At 39.5% G+C, this 20727-nt stretch overlaps 2 protein-coding genes across 2 annotated transcripts; both read right to left on the minus strand.

Moving 5' to 3' along the window:
* Window positions 1–506: 506 nt before the first annotated feature.
* Window positions 507–1664, minus strand: LOC120296122 (auxin-responsive protein SAUR66-like). The gene is made up of 2 exons (XM_039317781.1): window positions 1600–1664; window positions 507–945 (listed from the first exon to the last, which is right to left on the minus strand). Exons 1-2 carry the CDS (start codon window positions 1662–1664, stop codon window positions 507–509), a joined length of 504 nt encoding a protein of 167 aa, XP_039173715.1.
* Window positions 1665–18219: 16555 nt separating this feature from the next.
* Window positions 18220–20117, minus strand: LOC104453459 (cytokinin riboside 5'-monophosphate phosphoribohydrolase LOG5). The gene is made up of 7 exons (XM_010068017.3): window positions 19967–20117; window positions 19750–19847; window positions 19568–19598; window positions 19282–19381; window positions 19037–19107; window positions 18796–18939; window positions 18220–18621 (listed from the first exon to the last, which is right to left on the minus strand). The coding sequence occupies exons 1-7, from the start codon at window positions 20087–20089 to the stop codon at window positions 18478–18480; spliced, it is 711 nt and encodes a 236-aa protein (XP_010066319.1). The 5' UTR covers window positions 20090–20117; the 3' UTR covers window positions 18220–18477.
* Window positions 20118–20727: the final 610 nt, after the last annotated feature.

A 20727-nucleotide genomic window follows, 5' to 3' on the forward strand; every position in this document is an offset into this window, starting at 1 on the left:
AGTATGCAAATTCATGCTAACAAAAGTAAGGTAACTCCTATCTCATTTTTCTTTACTGCTGTTGATGATTTTGATCCACAAAACAGGATACATATTAAGATGGGACTCCTGAAAAGATAGGGTATCAAGTGCAAGCAGTAACAGATTCACAATGTCTTCTACATTCAAGGACTTATCACATCATAATATTGTAACAACGTGCTCTGATGACTGTGAGGCTGTGAAAGAGACGCACCATTCTAGCTAGTTCCAATTTACTGGATTTTTATAGTCCTGGCTAGAAGTGTGGAAGCATGAGGTATATTTCTTCACTATAATGTCATACATTGAGTCTCCACAAAGAAATTTACAAGAGATTCTCATTCACACGAGGTCTTGCTGTACAAATGCACACTTGTTGCAATTCTTATGCTATACAAAGCATGCAATTAAGCTATATACAGAAAGAAAACGGCAATAGTCAAATTGGCCTAGCATATACATATAACACATCACAGGTTTTTCCTTTACTGACCACAAACTAGAACTCCTTCCGCACATTCGTTATCCAAAGATGCAGCCGAGCATTGAGAGAATGCAATGAAGTTGAGCAAAGCTTTTTCTATGTCTTTGGCAATGCGTCTTTGGACAAGAGATAGTATGTACTCCATAGACGCTGCATCACAGGGCATGGTAACTGGACCATCACTCGACAAACCAAACTCTTCTTTGGACATTTTGAACAGCTCTTGAAAGATCTTGCTGCTAAGACATTGCAAAGGAACCATGAAACGGCTTCCGTCGGCCGTGTAGATGACAAAGTGACCCTTTTCTGTCACTGATGAGGCAGAATTTGGCTCCTCTCTAGCTCCAGCAAGGGCAATTCTTTTCTGCTTGAAGCGGTTAATATTTCCCACTTCCTTGCCATCTTGAGTAGCTTCTTGGGGCTCATCATGCTTAAGCTCTCTGGAAAGTTCGGTAGTTTAAAGCAAAATCAATTCCAGGATTCCAAGTCTTAGACTTGTAATGTGTTGCTTCAGCAGAATAGAAGGGAAACGAAGTGCTCGCTACTTAATATATGCGTAGAATGAAGATAATCCTTAGCAAATGTTGCTTTCTCTGCCTTGTGATTTCCAACGCTTTAAATCATAATAACTTACATAGAAGCACATATTTGGATGGAGGAATATTGTCAAATGATGATGGCTTAGATATCAAGGGAAGCACAAGGAAGGAGCGTGTCGATGACCCCTTGTCTCGTCTAACGACAAAAAGCACTTGGCTCAGAATAGACGATGAAAACGGTATTTAACGGATCCACCTCCAATGCTGTACCCAATTATTTCCGGAGGCTGAGATTCTTGCTATATGATGCGAAAGCGACTTTTGGAGCATAGTGGACATCTACAGTTACATCGACATTACATGTTTTTGATTTAAGTACAAGAGTAACTTATAAGACAATTCATCTAAAGGTACTTTCTCGAATATTCGGACTTATACTATACTTTCATTGGTAGAAAATAGTGTTTCGGAAAGAAAATGCATCTAATTGTGTTAGCACAGTGAATGTTTCTTTCGCCACCAGCACCAAGAGCAAGCATAGGACAGACTTCATACTCTATGCGGTGGTCCGAGGACAACCTCCAAATATTCTCTGGTCTTTTTCCATACTTCTGGTACATGCTGCCTTACTTGCGTATATGGGATTATTCGTTCATAAATATCCGAGTCTCGATCAGCAATAGGCAAAAAGGACGTAGTCTTGGATATAAAACCCAACATTTATAAACCTTTGTTCGATCTTCTCCATCTTCTTATTATTGTGCTTGTCAATTCATTATTGGCTCATCTTCTCATTAATACTTACTATTTTCTACAGAAAAATTATTTAAATTTAAAAACAACTTATTCACCTACCTTTAAGATGTATCATTAGCCTCAACATGTTTTTCCTCTCATTTTGGATAAAGTAGTACCCCTAAATCTAGAACCACTTGGCACTCCAAAATAGATCTAACCACACACTTCTCAAATCGAGAAAGTGGAACTGTGTCGCATTGCATATTTATACTCAATAAAACTCAATTTTCTTCAGTTTGCTCAATAAAGGGACAAGAGAAGCTCCGTGTTTTAAAGATATAGTTAACCAACAAGCTAACTTACCAAATACAATAGATTGAATCCAAAGTCACAATTTTTCTTTTACACTACCTTGGCATGACTTAAGCATGAAAAAGATTTAAGGATCAATTTTCTTTTTATAAGACCTAAAAGCACCTCCCATCGTAGATAAGCTATTAATACAATTTTTACCAAAAGCAAGTTCGCCTCCCAATTGTTGCAGATCCATCAGCTAAAAATTATCCTTTTTTAGGCATTTGCCCTCATTGATCCCAGGGATTTCGTGCATATAAGTACTTTTATTAGAACATTATACATAACTAATGGAAATACATAAAGTATCTCTATTGCGCAATAAAAGGAATCTTGTTAGTATGAGCGTAAATGATCTTTCTCTCATGTTCAAATACAGCAGCGACCCTTGAATCTAGAGCCACTTGACATTCCAACTTAGTTCTGACAATGTGCTTCTTAGATTGAGAAAGTGGAAACGTGTGGCATTGCATACTCGAACTCATTAGAGCTCAATTCGCATCATTATGCTCAACAGAAGGAACAAGAGAAGTTCCAAAATGAAAATATTGGAAAGGAATCATACTTCCAATATTGAGCTGTATAGTGTGATGGATTGAACATGGAGATTGGGACAAATCCTTCACGTGCAACTGGGCAGAGGCTGGGTAATGGACTAGACTGGGCCGCCCATTAGGAACTGGACCCAACCCAGCACCAACACAACAATAACAAGCTAAATATAAATCAGGATTCATGGTCCTTCCATGCTTATCCATAAGTCTTCATTTATCTTTGCAAGTTGAACATTCCTTATTTCACAAAAGCCTTGAGAGACCAAAATTTTAGATTGTTGAATATAATCAATTTTCATTTTGGTTTTTCGCACAAATAGCGCGTGTTCCATTCCTAGTAATTATAGCATCTCTGTAAAATTCATATATACACCCTTATTTTTCCTTTGTATTTCAAAAATTCAGTATAATGCGTATCTTGTGGCCATCATTATCTTGATAAAGGAACATGACTGGCGCCTCATAAGTTACTATGAAATTAAACTAACATATTAATATAAAGATTGTCATGAAATGCTATGTTGCATTTTTAACAAGGCCACACGGGACAATAGACGGACTAAGACAACATGTATAGAACAAATGCAAACTCACACAAAGTAATATTGAACATGTGGAAAAAGGCCTCATTTTTTGTGATTTGTTCAAAAATGGAAAAATATAAAAGAAATTAAATGCAAATTTTGCAGTCCTGAAACTCTCGTAAGGATGTATATTTGAACTAGGGACCTCTAGAGTAAGGACAGTAAATCACGTAAAAGTCTCACATCTTATATTGTTATACTTTAAATTAACCTAGCCTATAACCCTAGACAATCTAAACCGAACCGGGCAACTTTAATATACACCGAGCGGAACTCCAAGAGTCTAATAGAAATTGTCGATGCAACTCGAATTGATATCTGCATACGAAGCAAAACCCGAGACAAATTTGAGATTAAACGACCCAAGCTCAGTCTCCATCCGAGAAGATGGTACTTAAAATCAATCCTGAACCAGATGGGGACCCGAGTCACCCATTCGAAGCTCCGACCGGCGATAAGATGGAGCGGGCAGGCGGCCACCTGCCCCAGAATAGGCCGTCAATCGATATCACCCACTTGTGTGCCTTGATTTCAGCGAAGTGAGCTTTCCTTGAACGAACAAGAGGGAAGAGAAAGGCCAAAGACCCGAAAGACAGTGACGAGTCCTTTTGAGCAGTGAGGCCAAATTGCCTCTTCAGAAGCAGCTACCGACTACATTCCTTCTGTTCTCTACCTGCTCATGTTCTTCCCCAATTCCTCTGTCTAAGCCTGAAACTCCACGAGTTTTAGTGTAGGACTTCCCTGTTCAAGCATCAGATTGGGTTGGCTTTCTTTTGGGAAAAGGAGTAGTGAATGGGTGGGTTCGCGTTCACTTCCCAACAGTTTCTTTTTGTCTGTGGAAGTTCAATATTTCTTATTTCACAGAAGTCTACATTCTTCTCCCCAAACAGACCAAATTTTAAAAAAATTTAATATAAATATGTGTGTATATATAAATTCGTTTTTTGCACGCTTAGCGTGTGCTCTGTTCCTAGTAAATATATTATTTTGAAATTCATATTAAGTCCTTATTTTTGTATTGTATTTCGAAAATTCCATACAATTCATATCTTTGTGGCAATCATTATCTCGATAAAGGAGTGTGAGCAGCATTCATAAGTCACTATACATACTAGGAAATAAAATGCCGTATTAATAAAAAGATGTTGTGAAATGCCATGTTGCATTTTTAACAAGGCCACATGGGACAATGACGGACCGGATAATAAGTATAGAAAAAATGTAAACTCACACATGTGGGAGAAAACCCTCATTTTCTGTGTTTTATTAAAAAGGGACAGGTTACAAGAAATTAAATGTATATTTTATATTCCTAAACCCTTATAAAAACGTATGATTGAACTAGGGAGCTCTAATATGGTAAGTTAACTCTTAAAATAAAAACTGTCACTTGATCTTAGAAATATAAAGCCTAAGGAAAATAAATCAAACTCGAATTACACCGTTTGTGTCGTTGTATTTCATAACGAACATAATCTATAAACAAATACTAGCGGAACCGAACCGGGAGCTTTCACATGGACCAACAGAATTTCCAATATTCCAAATAGAAATTATTGACGCAACTTGAATTGCTATACCCAAGACAATTCGAGACTAGAGTGAGCCGAGCTCAATCAATCAAACTGGAAAATCACCTTGACCAGATAAGGACCCGATTCGAAGCTCAGCCCCGCGACGAGACGGGCAGGGCAGTCAGTCACCTTTCCAAAAGCAGCCGCTCCATCGGCATTTCCCCCCGCTCGTGCGCCTAAATGTCAGTGACGCGAGCCATCCCTTTGAACAGGAGGAGGGAAGAGAGAAACGGGCGGTAGACCAGAAGGACAATGACGAGCCAGATTTGCCCCCTTCAGCAACAGCTACTGACTACATTCCTCTCCTTCTCCACCTGCTCACACGATCTTTCCTTCCTCAATTCCTCCTGTCCGGACCTGAAAACTCCCACCAGCACAAGGTGTCGGAATTCCCTGTTCGAGCCATCGCGTTGGCGGTTGACTTCGGTTGTGGGAAAAGGGACGGCGAGTGGGTCGGTTTCACGTCGTTCTGCTTCTCCCAAACTGTTTGAACTTTTTGTCCGTGGGAGCTCCATGCTCGAAGCTCGTTCGGAATTTAACGTAGTGGACTAGGAACAGTGATTTCAGTTAATGGATTTCAGTTAATGGAGAATGCGGTGGCGTGTCGGGAACAGTGGTTTGATAGGGAATTGCCGTCTTCTGAGTTTGACATGGACAATTCCACGGGGTTCCCCCGAAACCTAGCTGAGTAGCGCACTCGAGTGCTATAATTTCAGTTTTGCTTATTTGAATTTCTAAACTTGCGAAAGAAAATTATTGAGTGATTCCGTCATAGCTCGGTTAGTTTTCCTTCGATAATTTTGTTTTTTTTTTTGGTCAATATGTCCATCTTACGTGGTGGTCACTAGAGTGGTGGTCCTTTCTTTCTGGGCATGTGCAACTGATAAGGCATCAAGTGGCCATCGCACTCGAAAAAAACAAGAAGAAAAAAACAAATATTAGACTGAGGGAAAAGGAGATCGCTTGTGAAGGCCGACGCCTCTTGGTCTCCGCGAGGATATTGACTGAAAGTATGCAAAATGGACCATTCGAATTAAAAGTCAACCAAAAGTTGAGTCAAGTTCTTGGAAGTGTCAATCTACCTCTCAGTTCTTAAAAGTAGAATCGGTGACGGGATAATTTGATTTGTAGCAGTTATTTTAAGGTGCATGTAGTAACATTTCTATTCAAAAATTATTTTAGGGAACAAAAAAAGAAAAAATTATTTTTGTTTCGATGAACAATTTTTTAACAAAAGAATGCGTTTAGTAAATTTGTTTTTGGAATAAAAAAAAACAGAAATACGTTTGGTAAACTTGTAAAAAAAAATGTTTCTTTTAATTTTTTAATATTTTTATTTTATTTTTCCTTTTTTTCTTTTTTCTTCCTTTTAGCCGGTCGCCGGCCTCGGCCATGGCCAACGACCGATCGACGAGGGTCGGCGGCCTCGCCTAGCCATGGCGAGGCTCGCCAAGCCCCAACGAGGTCGTCAGCCCTCGACGGCATCACCGGCCCTCAACGGCCAATCACCAGCCATGGTCGAGGCTGGTGACTGGCCAAAGAAAAATGAAGAAAATAAAGAGAAGAAAAAAATAGGAGAGAGAAAAATTATTTCTTAGAATTGTTCCAAGAACAAAAAACAATTTTTTCTTGTTTCTTCTTTCTGTTCCAAATTTGTTTTTTGGGGAATAAAAAAAAAATTAGATTGGGAACAAAAATGTAAAGAAACGTCTTTTTTTGTTCCTCGGAACAAAAAAAACAGAAATTGTGTTCATGACCAAAAGAAAAGAACACAAACAAACAAGCTTCACACTAGGTTCAGGAGAGAACCACATGGAAAAATGCTAAAGAGCTAAGTGAAATGGGTCATGCCAGATAACTTAGCATCACTTTGTTCATCTGGTTCGAAACAGCATCTTGGTTCTCCTTTATCTTATGGCCACTCTTGGGGCAAAGTAAGCTTAGCTTATTGTGCACATGCCTTTTTATATAGGGGGCACCATCTTCTTTTATGAAGGAACTGAACCCTGAGACTTAAGGCGCATTTGGTAACGTTTCTATTTAAAAATTGTTCTAGGAACAGAAATAAAAAAATAATAATTTCTATCACGGGAAACAATTTTTGAGCAAAAGAACGTGTTTGGTAACTACACAAAATTTATATTCCTAGAATAGAAAAAGAACAAAAACACGTTTGGTAAACTTGTATAATTTTTTTGTTTCTTTTAATTTTTTAATATTTGTATTTTCTTTTTTCTTTTTTCTTCCTTTTGGCCAATCGTCGGCCTCGGCCATGGTCGGCGACCAACCGATGAGGGCCGGCGGCCTCGCCTAGCCACAGCAAGGCTCTCCGGCCCTCGACAAGGCTCATCGACCCCTAGCAAGGCTGAGCCTTGCTGTGGCTGGGCGAGGCTCGACCTCGCTAGGGGCCGGAGACGCTCCGCCGAGGTTGCCAGCCTTCGACGACCGGTCACCGACCATGGCCGAGGCCTACAACCGGCCAAAGAAAAAAGAAGAAAAAAAGAAAAAAAGAAAAAGAAAAAGGAGAAAAAAAAGTGTTTCTTGAAATTGTTCCCAGGAACAAGAAACAAGTTTTTTCTACTTCTTATTTCTGTTCCAAATTTGTTCACAGGAACAAAAATGTAAACAAACGTGTTTTCGTTCTTTTTTTGTTCCCCAGAAAAGAATAAAAATTTATGTTCCAGGGAACAGAAATAGATTTAAACAAACAAGGCCTTACTGTCATTGCTGAGATAGATATCGGAAATTCATCTAATCTGAAAACTACAGCGCCCAAAGTATGCAAATTCATGCTAACAAAAGTAAGGTAACTCCTATCTCATTTTTCTTTACTGCTGTCGATGATTTTGATCCACAAAACAGGACACATATTAAGATGAGACTCTTGAAGAAATAGGGTATCAAGTGCAAGCAGTAATAGATTCACAATGTCTTCTACATTCAAGGACTTATCACATCATAATATTGTAACGACGTGCTCTGATGACTGTGAGGCTGTGAAAGAGACGCACCATTCTAGCTAGTTCCAATTTACTGGATTTTTATAGACCTGGCTAGAAGTGTGGAAGCATGAGGTACATTTCTTCACTATAATGTCATACATTGAGTCTCCACAAAGAAATTTACAAGAGGTTCTCATTCACACGAGGTCTTGCTGTACAAATGCACACCTGTTGCAATCTCATGCTATACAAAACATGCAATTAAGCTATATACAGAAAGAAAACTGCAATAGTCAAATTGGCCAAGGATATACGTTTAACACATCACAGGTTTTTCCTTTACTGACCACAAACTAGAACTCCTTCCACACATTCATTATCCAAAGATGCAGCCGAGCATTGAGAGAATGCAATGAAGTTGAGCAAAGCATTTTCTATGTCTTTGGCAATGCGTCTTTGGACAAGAGATAGTATGAACTCCATAGACGCTGCATCACAGGGCATGGTGACTGGACCATCACTCGACAAGCCAAACTCTTCTTTGGACATTTTGAACAGCTCTTGAAAGATGTTGCTGCTAAGGCATTGCAAAGGAACCATGAAACGGCTTCCGTCGGCCGTGTAGATGACAAAGTGACCCTTTTCTGTCACTGATGAGGCAGAATTTGGCTCCTCTCTAGCTCCAGCAAGGGCAATTCTTTTTCTGCTTGAAGCGGTTAATATTTCCCACTTCCTTGCCATCTTGAGTAGCTTCTTGGGGCTCATCATGCTTAAACTCTGTGGAAAGTTTGGTAGTTTAAAGCAAAATCAATTCCAGGATTCCTAGTCTTAGACTTGTAATGTGTTGCTTCAGCAGAATAGAAGGGAAACGAAGTGCTCGCTACTTAATATATGCGTAGAATGAAGATAATCCTTAGCAAATGTTGCTTTCTCTGCCTTGTGATTTCCAACGCTTTAAATCAGTAATAACTTACATAGAAGCACATATTTGGATGGAGGAATATTGTCAAATAATTATGGCTTAGATATCAAGGGAAGCACAAGGAAGGAGCGTGTCGTTGACCCCTTGTCTCATCTAACGACAAAAAGCACTCGGTTCAGAATAGACGATGAAAACGGTATATAACAGATCCACCTCCAATGCTGTACCCAATTATTTCTGGAGGCTGAGATTCTTGCTATATGATGCGAAAGCGACTTCTAGAGCATAGTGGGAAAGCGACTTTTGGAGCATAGTGGACATCTACAGTTACATCGACATTACATGCTTTTCTTTTGCTAACAAATTGAAATGAGCAAGCATATCAAGAGAGGATTACCTACTTGGGAGAGAGAATGATTTATTTCTTGCTGTGACTCTTGATAGTAGCACTCTCCAGAACAGTGATCAACCGGAATATGATCCGTAATTTTTCCGAAACACACCAGATAATAGCTACAATTTTTTTTTTTTTTTTGTAATTTTGTACATTGACTGGGTTCAAGAAAGTCGATTTGTCATCTACATGGTAAAGACACATGAACTGGTTACAAAATTCTCCTCAGAGCTAGTTTTTGATTTAAGTACAAGAGTAACTTATAAGACAATTCATCTAAAGGTACTTTCTCGAATATTCGTACTTATACTATACTTTCATTGGTAGAAAACAATGTTCCGGAAAGAAAATGCATCTAATTGTGTTAGCACAGTGAATGTTTCTTTCGCCACCAGCACCAAGAGCAAGCATAGGACAGACTTCATACTCTATGCGGTGGTCCGAGGACAACCTCCAAATATTCTTTGGTCTTTTTCCATACTTCTGGTACATGCTGCCTTACTTGCGTATATGGGATTATTCATTCATAAATATCCGAGTCTCGATCAGCAATAGGCAAAAAGGACGTAGTCTTGGATATAAAACCCAACATTTATAAACCTTTGTTCGATCTTCTCCATCTTCTCATTATTGTCTTTGTCAATTCATTATTGGCTCATCTTCTCATTAATACTTACTATTTTCTACAAGAAAATTTATTTAAATTTAAAAACAACTTATTCACCTCCTTTTAAGCTGTATCATCCTCAACATGTTCTTCCTTTCATTTTGGATATAGTAGTACCCCTAAGTCTAGATTCACTTGGCACTCCAACGTAGATCTAACCACACACTTCTCGAATCGAGAAAGTGGAACTGTGTCGCATTGCATATTTAAACTCAACAAAACTCAATTTTCATCAGTCTGCTCAATAAAGGGACGAGAGAAGCTCCGTGTTTTAGAGATGTAGTTAACCAACAAGCTAACTTACCAAATACAATAGATTGAATCCAAAGTCACAATTTTTCTTTTGCACTACCTCGGCATGACATAAGCGTGAAAAAGATTTAAGGATCAATTTTTATTTTATAAGACCTAAAAGCACCTCCCATGGTAGATAAGCTATTAATACAATTTTTACCAAAAGCAAGTTCGCCACCCAATTGTTGCAGAACCATCAGCTAAAAATTTTCCTTTTTCAGGCATTTACCCTCATTGATCCCAGGGATTTCGTGCATATAAGTACTTTTATTAGAACATTGATACATAACTAACGGAATGCATAAAGTATCTCTATCGCGCAATAAAAGGAATCTTGTTAGTATGAGCGTAAATGATCTTTCTCTCATGTTCAAATACAGCAGCGACCTTTGAATCTAGAGCCACTTGACATTCCAACCTAGTTCCGACAATGTGCTTCTTAGATCGATAAAGTGGAAACATGTGGCATTGCATACTAACTCATTAAAGCTCAATTCACATCATTATGCTCAACAGAAGGAACAAGAGAAGCTCCAAAATGAAAATATTGGAAAGGAGTCATACTTCCAATATTGAGCTGTATAGTGTGATAGATTGAACATGGAGATTGGGACAAATCCTTCACGTGCAATTGGGGAGAGGCTCTCTTCCAAAAAAAAAAAAAAAAAAAACTGGGGAGAGGCTGGGTAATGGACTAGACTGGGCCGCCCATTATGAACTGGACCCAACCCAGCACCAACACAACAATAACAAGCTAAATCTAAATCAGGATTCATGGTCCTTCCATGCTTATCCATAAGTCTTCATTTATCTTTGCAAGTTGAACATTCCTTATTTCACAAAAGCCTTGAGAGACCAAAATTTTAGATTGTTGAATATAATCAATTTTCATTTTGGTTTTTCGCACAAATAGCGCGTGCTCCATTCCTAGTAATTATAGCATCTCTGTAAAATTCATATATACACCCTTATTTTTCCTTTGTATTTCAAAATTCAGTATAATGCGTATCTTGTGGCCATCATTATCTTGATAAAGGAACATGACTGGCGCCTCATAAGTTACTATGAAATTAAACTAACATATTAATATAAAGATTGTCATGAAATGCTATGTTGCATTTTTAACAAGGCCACACGGGACAATAGACGGACTAGGACAACATGTATAGAACAAATGCAAACTCACACAAAGTAATATTGAACATGTGGGAAAAAGGCCTCATTTTTTGTGATTTGTTCAAAAATGGAAAAATATAAAAGAAATTAAATGGAAATTTTGCAGTCCTGAAACTCTCGTAAGGATGTATATTTGAACTAGGGACCTCTAGAGTAAGGACAGTAAATCACGTAAAAGTCTCACATCTTATATTGTTATACTTTAAATTAACCTAGCCTATAACCCTAGACAATCTAAACCGAACCGGGCAACTTTAATATGCACTGAGCGGAACTCCAAGAGTCTAATAGAAATTGTCGATGCAACTCGAATTGATATATGCATACGAAGCAAAACCCGAGACATATTTGAGATTAAACGACCCAAGCTCAGTCTCCATCCGAGAAGATGGTACTTAAAATCAATCCTGAACCAGATGGGGACCCGAGTCACCCATTCGAAGCTCCGACCCGCGATAAGATGGAGCGGGCAGGTGGCCACCTGCCCCAGAATAGGCCGTCAATCGATATCACCCACTTGTGTGCCTTGATTTCAGCGAAGTGAGCTTTCCTTGAACGAACAAGAGGGAAGAGAAAGGCCAAAGACCCGAAAGACAGTGACGAGCCCTTTTGAGCAGTGAGGCCAAATTGCCTGTTCAGAAGCAGCGACCGACTACATTCCTTCTGTTCTCTACCTGCTCATGTTCTTCCCCAGTTCCTCTGTCTAAGCCTGAAACTCCACGAGTTTTAGTGTAGGACTTCCCTGTTGAAGCATCAGATTGAGTTGACTTTCTTTTGGGAAAAGGAGTAGTGAATGGGTAGGTTCGTGTTCACTTCCCAACGGTTTCTTTTGTCTGTGGAAGTTCAATATTTCTTATTTCACAGAAGTCTACATTCTTCTCCCTATACAGACCAAATTTTAAAAATTTTTAATATAAATATGTGTGTGCATATATATAAATTCATTTTTTGCACGCATAGCGTGTGCTCTGTTCCTAGTAAATATATTATTTTGAAATTCATATGAGTCCTTATTTTCCCTTTGTATTTTGAAAATTCTATACAATTCATATCTTTGTGGTAATCATTATCTCGATAAAGGACCAGCATTCACTAAGTCACTATACATACTAGGAAATAAAATGTCATATTAATATAAAGATGTTGCGAAAAACTATATTGCATTACAAGGCCGCATGGGACCATAGACAGACCAAATAATAAGTATAGCAAAAATGTAAACTCACACGAAGTAATATCGAACGTGTGGGAGAAAACCCTCATTTTCTGTGTTTTATTAAAAAGGGACAGGTTACAAGAAATTAAATGTATATTTTATATTCCTAAACCCTTATAAAAACGTATGATTGAACTAGGGAGCTCTAATATGGTAAGTTAACTATTGAAAATAAAAACTGTCACTTCTAATCTTAGAAATATAAAGCCTAAGGAAAATAAATCAAACTCGAATTACACCGTTTGTGTCGTTGTATTTCATAACGAACATAATCTATAAACAAATACTAGCGGAACCGAACCGGGGAGCTTTCACATGGACCAACAGAATTTCCAATATTCCAAATAGAAATTATTGACGCAACTTGAATTGCTATACCCAAGACAATTCGAGACTAGAGTGAGCCGAGCTCAATCAATCAAACTGGAAAATCACCTTGACCAGATAAAGACCCCGATTCGAAGCTCAGCCCCGCGACGAGACGGGCAGGGCAGTCAGTCACCTTTCCAAAAGCAGCCGCTCTATCGGCATTTCCCCCCGCTCGTGCGCCTAAATGTCAGTGACGCGAGCCATCCCTTTGAACAGGAGGAGGGAAGAGAGAAACGGGCGGTAGACCAGAAGGACAATGACGAGCCAGATTTGCCCCTTCAGCAACAGCTACTGACTACATTCCTCTCCTTCTCCACCTGCTCACACGATCTTTCCTTCCTCAATTCCTCCTTGTCCGGACCTGAAAACTCCCACCAGCACAAGGTGTCGGAATTCCCTGTTCGAGCCATCGCGTTGGCGGTTGACTTCGGTTGTGGGAAAAGGGACGGCGAGTGGGTCGGTTTCACGTCGTTCTGCTTCTCCCAAACTGTTTGAACTTTTTGTCCGTGGGAGCTCCATGCTCGAAGCTCGTTCGGAATTTAACGTAGTGGACTAGGAACAGTGATTTCAGTTAATGGAGAATGCGGTGGCGTGTCGGGAACAGTGGTTTGATAGGGAATTGCCGTCTTTTGAGTTTGACATGGACAATTCCACGGGGTTCCCCGAAACCTAGCTGAGTAGCGCACTCGAGTGCTATAATTTCAGTTTTGCTTATTTGAATTTCTAAACTTGCGAAAGAAAATTATTGAGTAATTCCGTTATAGCTCGGTTAGTTTTCCTTCGACAATTTTGTTTTTTTTTTTTTTGGTCAATTTGTCCATCTTACGTAGTGGTCACTACAGTGGTGGTCCTTTCTTTCTGGGCATGTGCAACTGATAAGGCATCAGGTGGCCATCGCACTCGAAAAAAAAGAAGAAGAAAAAAACAAATATTAGACGGAGGGAAAAGGAAGAACGAGCACAAAAAGGGCAGACCCTAGCGGCCTCGCTATCCCTCCTTCGCTTGTGAAAGCCGACGCCCTCTTGGTCTCCGCGAGGATATTGACTGAAAGTATGCAAAATGGACCATTCGAATTAAAAGTCAACCAAATTAGATCAAATTGGCCAGTTGAGTCAAGTTCTTGGGAGTGTCAATCTAGCTCCCAATTCTTAAAAGTATTAAAAGTAGAATTAGTGCCCGGACAATCCGATTCTCGATTTCAAAGGGGAATTGGACTGGATCAACTATACATAAAGAAAAATTAGTAAAATATGAATTAAATACTATTCATATTGACACCACAAATTACAACACAATGATTCTTCACTCATGAACTTGTCACTCTCTTTTATCGTGCATGAACGCTCTTTAGTTTTGGTAAAAGCAAGTGTGGCCACTCCGTGATGGCAAATGGTGACGCCATAGTAGAGTGAGGGCAAACAGGCCTTCAATTGCTCACAACAATGGCTTGCTTGCCCTTAGCTAGATGTTGACTAGCCCTCACAACATGAGGGTACCTCATTGGGGGCAGGGCAGGGGAGTCACCATTGTGCGAGGGCAAGTAGGCCCTTGCGAATTACTAGACGAGGGCCAATCGCTCTCGCCGAGGCTTTGCCAAGCCATCACCAACAAAGAAGGGGTGCTACTATTGGGAGAGGGCATCCAACGTGTCTAGGCCAGCACAGCCCGGTCACCCTAGGCCTAACATGAACCCAAGCCGTGCCAAGCACTTCCCATGCCGGTGGACATGTCGGGCCTAGATTTAAATAATAATAATAATAATAATAATAATAAAATCCAATAATAATAATAATAATAATAATAATAATAATAATATAATGAAAAAAGAAAAAATAGAGCTAATCTTTTAAAACATTAAAATAATAAAAATTTATTGAGAAAAATCATGAAAAATACTCATTCAATTAAACAAAATTAGAGTGCATCTTCTAATAGTTTTTGAAAAAGGGTTTATATCACTAAAAATTTCAAACTATTATTTCATGACACAATAGTGGATAAATTACTTTGAGGGTACATGTGCGGTGAGGTATTAATTTGAGATTTTTAATGAGACGAAGATTAGTTTGAATAATATTTGTTGTTGAATACTATTCTAAAACATTTAATGGTATTTACTCCCCCAAAAAAAAGGACACGTAGCAATTCTCCTAATAACGATTATAGACAAATCACACCAAATAAAATGTCTAATAAATTCAATGTCCATGATGCTCCGTCCCTCAACCATAATTTGGATGATACAGTATTATCATCCTCTTATTCATGTTAGACACGTTCTTCTATAGTTAAATCTTGGAAAAATTAATGAGGTCTTTTATGGGTCACTCCTTAATTTTTCACAAACAAGCTAAACTCATTACACTTAATTTATAGCGATTCCTTGTTTTCCCACCAAATCAAGGAATTCATTAAGGAGATCGTACACATCCTTTACACCCCTCAAACTCTAGTAATTCCTCAGCAGTCAACAACACCACACTAACATCAACCATCAATGTCATTAATTCAACTCTAAGAATATTCTCACAACCAACTTCATGCCTTATGATGCCTTTGTTGTACTATCATGGTCCCCCATGCTTCATTTAAGGAACAAACCCATCACTCCCAGTTGACCTAAAGCCATGACCTCTGTGTCCTTGGGAAACACAAGTCTTCTTCGAGGCCTACAAGGAAGACCTCACAATCATCAACTTTCCCTCGGCCAGAAGCTAAGGTAATGGCAAGTAGGGACCCAATTGAGAAAAATACTCAGCACAGCAAGGCAACCAGAACCCACAGCTTCATCTAAAGGAAAGAATGGTCCCCCCACCCCCAATAACTCTGGCCAAAGAGAAGTGTCTTTGTCTTGTGTTTTCATACTTGTTGGGGCAACCTTTGGCAATTGCTGAATAGGCTTTTATTTGGACGGTGCAAAGACAATGCTACCCTAAAAAAGAATATTAATCATCCATGGCCCCATGCTTAGCAGTACACAAATTGAGTTTGTGCTCCTGCATAATCTTTGGTACATTAAATAGCTGCGAAGAAACTAATGAATTGGTTTGGTTCGAGTGACGGATCAAGCTCGCATGTAACAGAGTCGCAAACTAGAATTGTCCCCGACTCGAACATGCACAGAGGTGTTTGAAGAAGCTAACATCAGCAGGTATAAGAGTGAAATATCGAAAATGAAATGCAAAACGTGATTCATCATTGTGTGTATGTGTATATAATTGAAGGGAAACTTGTTTTGGCAATTAAGCAGTTCCTTTCAGGCTCTTGATGCTTTGTGGAAATGGGGAAACATGGCACAGAAGGGCTCACTGATACTGATGCTCACAAATTCACAGAGCAGTTGCCTGTCAATTTCATGTTATTAGAGATCCTGCCTAATTTCGAGAGGTCAAAAGGAACAATTAAAGGGGAGGAAAAAAACTGCAAATGGAACAGCTTCGCTTCAGGAAATGAGAAACAATTTTGGACCTTGCCTTCCTCTGACCATTTTCAAATCTCACACCCGACACACTTCACTTCAGGGATAAAATGCCAATTAGAGAAAATAGTCTTTATAGTTCTTTTTACTTTTAAATCTGAACTTGTTACATAAATATGAGGAGCCATGCATGTGTTTTAATGTATTAAAGCCCAATTCATAAGTTGAATAAGATGCACTCTCGTGCCGACCTCATTCGACAGTGCATGTGATCTTTTCTTGCACATTTTTTCGATAAATCATGAGTAATAACAGGTAAACTGAAACTTGGTTGCTAAATGATAATGGTGTGACAATACAAGTATCTATTAAGATTAGCTTACAAAGTTCTATATTCCAAACTTTATATTTGTGATTGAATATGATTCACCTTTTTACATTGCTGCGTTTTACATATTATATTAGTCTACTCAATATGCCAATTTTAGAAAATTAGTCTTAGTAGACCTGGCAACACCAAATGATTTAATCATTCCAATAAATAAATAACTCCAGGGAAAAAAATTTGTTGGGAGCATCTAATATTTTCAATTGAGGTACAACAACTCACCTGGTAAAAAAGTTTTTCTAGGATTTAACTCCAAATGCTCAAGCGGTAGGCCTATTGATCCTCTTCACTTAAGGTTTTGATTCGAATTGTCTCACTTACACATCCTTTAAGGTCATCTCGAAGAGCACAGACAAGTATTTCTCTGATAATTATTTTGCGTGTGCAGGATAAGAGGCACCGTCACATATGGTGAAAAAGTCGGGTGCTCGAAAAGTGGCAAACTATATCACTTTAATTCATTTAATGTTTATTTATGGATTATATGTCGAACTATCTAGATAGTAAGACGACATCTATCTAAACCTCTCTCTTATATATCTAGCATTTTGCTTATATTGTACTCACATAAGAGAGAGAGAGAGAGAGAGAGAGAGAGAGATTGATTTGGCATTTAGATGAACATTTATTTTTTATAGAAAATGTCCAAGGCTATCATTTAAAGATTACTTAGGAGACCTCTCGATTTGAATGAATTAAAGTGACATTATTCTTTCGAGCTACAATTCAAATTTGTTTCATTAGGTCACTTACACGATAAAATAAACCTAACCAAACCCTCACTAGGATCTGTTCTTATTTTTCTAATAAACAAAGATAGATCCGTGATTTTCTCGCAGATGATCATGTCTACCCTTAAATGCAAATATGTATATAATTCTAAAGATTCAAAGTGCGAGAGAAAAGACATCGAATAAAAGTCAAATGACAGCGTAAAACAGAAATTACTCCAAATAGACCCTTAAAAGAGTCATTCCTGCTAAGCGAGAAAGACAAATAGCAGAGGCAAATGATTCACCGAAGAGAAAAAGACACAAAATTTTCCAGCTCCACCTCCAGAAGGGAAAAGAGAAATCCCTGTCCCTGCAAAAAAATAAGCCGCAGTACTTTTTATCAGATCCCTCATCAGCCACCAGGACGAGGGAGCCTCTCTCTCTCTCTCTCTCTCTCTGCCATAACCCAACAGACACCACCTTGGCAACAAACCATGCGTCCCCACTCAAAATCCCAAACGCCGCAGCAGCACCAGCTTCTGCACTCGCCCTTCCCAAACGCATATAAGCGGTCAAATATATCTCTCCCCACACCAACAGTACCTTAAAAACACACCGTCAGAGAGAGAGAGAGAGAGAGAGAGATGTGGGACTCGATTAGAAAAAGAGGGGCATGCATGCATGCATGCTTTGTGTGGCAATGAATCAATGCAGAGAGAATAAAGCTGCTTGCTGTTCTTTGCTGCTGCTGCTAAAATTTTGTTTTGGAGTGTCTTGCTTCTTGTTCCATCCATATAATATTTCTGTACATCATTCGAGGCAAAAACCAGCCACAACAAAAGAGACTAGAGAGAGAGAGAGAGAGAGAGAGAGGATCAAATACAAGCCCAAGAGACTAAAGACAATAATACTATCATTAGGTTCCATGTTTTCAAGTGCAAAAGAAAAGGACCTGACTTTCTTTTCCTCCTCCTATTTTGCCATATATCGCATAATCGCCCAACCATAAACTTAGCATAGTCGGCACAAGAGATCAGCTTGGTATGATGTATCAGTGTGATTCAATCAGCTCAGTCTGAGAAGAAGTTAGCAGAGTCCCCCCCAAAAACAGTCCTTTTTCCTCTACTCTTTCAGAGAGCGATCTCAGTCTGCAGGTTGGCGGTATTCAACACCACCACCTGCTGCTGCTGCTGCTGCTGCTGCTGCTGTTGCTGCTCGAGCTCAACCTCCCACCTTGCCCTAGGAATGGCACCATCATGAACCGGCACATACTCCTGTCACATACGATACGAGAAGGCAAATTTCAGGCAAACCTAGGAGAAGGCAGAAGGGTCGGTAACGAGACCACAAAATTAGTTTACTTTCTTTTTCAAGAGACCCGCATTTTGTTTTCTGCATATTGAGTCACAGAAACCCAAAGCAAATCACAGAAATGCCCACCCACCCACCTCCAGCTTTTGGACGAGCTCCCTGGCGTTCGGTGCGGAGACTATGATGTGACGCTGAGATGGCTGGATGAAGCCATCGTCCACTGCCTTGTCGATGAATGTGAGGAGGTAGTTGTAGTACCCGTCCACATTCAGCAACCCGACCTGCATGTTTGTCCTCGGGACTTAGGTTTCAAGCAAAAAAGGCTCAAAAGAGATCACAAAACGGAGCAACTTTTCTTTCAAAGGTTCTTGAACTTACAGGCTTGTCATGAATGCCGAGTTGAGCCCAAGTTATGACCTCCAGTAACTCCTCCAGAGTCCCGTACCCACCTGAAGAAACAAACCTGAAAAATCTCAGGATCTTTGAGGGTCGAGACCCACCATCGACCTTTCTACCAGCAAAAAGACTCATGCTTTGACCCATAATTGACATCTTTCTTTCTCTTTCGTTTTTCTTCGACATGAAGAACACGAGAGAGACGGGAAGGAAACATAAGAAGGGACCTGGTAGGGCAATGAAGCAATCGGAGTGGCGAGCCATTTCTGCTTTCCTCTGGTGCATGTCAGCCACTGGCCTCACCTCTCCCACAGTCTCGCCTGTTATCTGTAAGCAAATGCAGAAAACGAAAAAAGAAACAAGGCCCAAAAGGGCAAAAAAAAAAAAAGCGAGAAAAAATCACTGCCTCATTCCAAGATAGACCCAATACTACACAGTGAAATACCTATAGAAAAGTTAAACATGAAAAAGAAAAGAAAAGGAGTTTTCAGACACGAGCCATTTGTTTCAAACCTCTTTGGACATGAGAGTTCTGGGGATTATCCTGCCCAACAAAGAAGAAAGAACCCACCAAAACAAGAAAGAGGAAAGAAAGTTCAGAAATTGATCGGAGGAGGAATGTAAACAACGGCAACATCTGAGACCCAGAAGAGAAATGCAGACAGGAGCTGGTTATTGAATATGTAAAACTGTACCCGAGAACGTTTCCTCCTCCACGGTGAACTGCTTGCGAGACCAGACCCATCAACCCAATGCTTCCCCCTCCATACACGAGGTCCAACCTTCTCGCTACCTTCGCATTTTACATTCGACCCACAAAAACATTCACACGCCAAGAACAAAGGGCCAAAGCCAAAGCAAGAAACTCCAAACAAAGAAAAGAAGAAGGAAGCGAAAGCTCGTTGATTTTACCAGCTCTTGGGCCAGCTCAAGAGCAGCGTCTTTGTAACAGTTCCTCTTCCCGGTGCTGCTTCCGCAGAACACGCACACCCTCTTGAATCTCGACTTGGCGGCCTTCGCTCCGCTCAAATCCATGGCTTCAAAGTTCGAATATTTTCGTCTCAGAAGCAGCGGATGGTTCGTTTGAGCCCGACCCAGTGGAGACCAGACTATATATAGAGGAGATAGAGAGAGATTCATGGAACGAATGGAGTCGACCAGAATAATTATTTAAATATTGCAGCCTGAGAGAGAACAAAAAGGGTGGGGGCAAGTGGGCTGCGATGAATGGATAGGGAAGAGCCCCCGATCCAAGTAAGACAAAAAATTTTGGACAGAAAAAAAGAAAAGTAGGACAAAAACTCTATGTGAAGAGAGAGAGAGAGAGGATGAGGTCCACGTGGCTGGAGAGAGTGCAAGAACCAGGGAACTTAGGGGCTTAATTTTCTAAATAAAAATCTTTACTTTAGGTCAAATCACAATCTTGCACCAATTTTTTCGTCTGAAAAACTACAGACTTGTTTTCATAATTCCAAATTTATATCACGCCCGAGAATCATTGTCAATTTATTCAAAATTATCAATATTGAAAGAGTATTGTTATTCTATATGTAAGAAGAGAGTATTAGTGAAAACGAAGGATGTGATCTATGATCTCTATGTTGATAATTTGAAAAAAAAAAAATAGTGACCATATTAGGACAGGCAGCAAATTCAGCAATAAAGTAAAAATT

This window comes from Eucalyptus grandis, chromosome 7 (assembly GCF_016545825.1).
Source record: "Eucalyptus grandis isolate ANBG69807.140 chromosome 7, ASM1654582v1, whole genome shotgun sequence".
Lineage (NCBI taxonomy): Eukaryota > Viridiplantae > Streptophyta > Magnoliopsida > Myrtales > Myrtaceae > Eucalyptus > Eucalyptus grandis.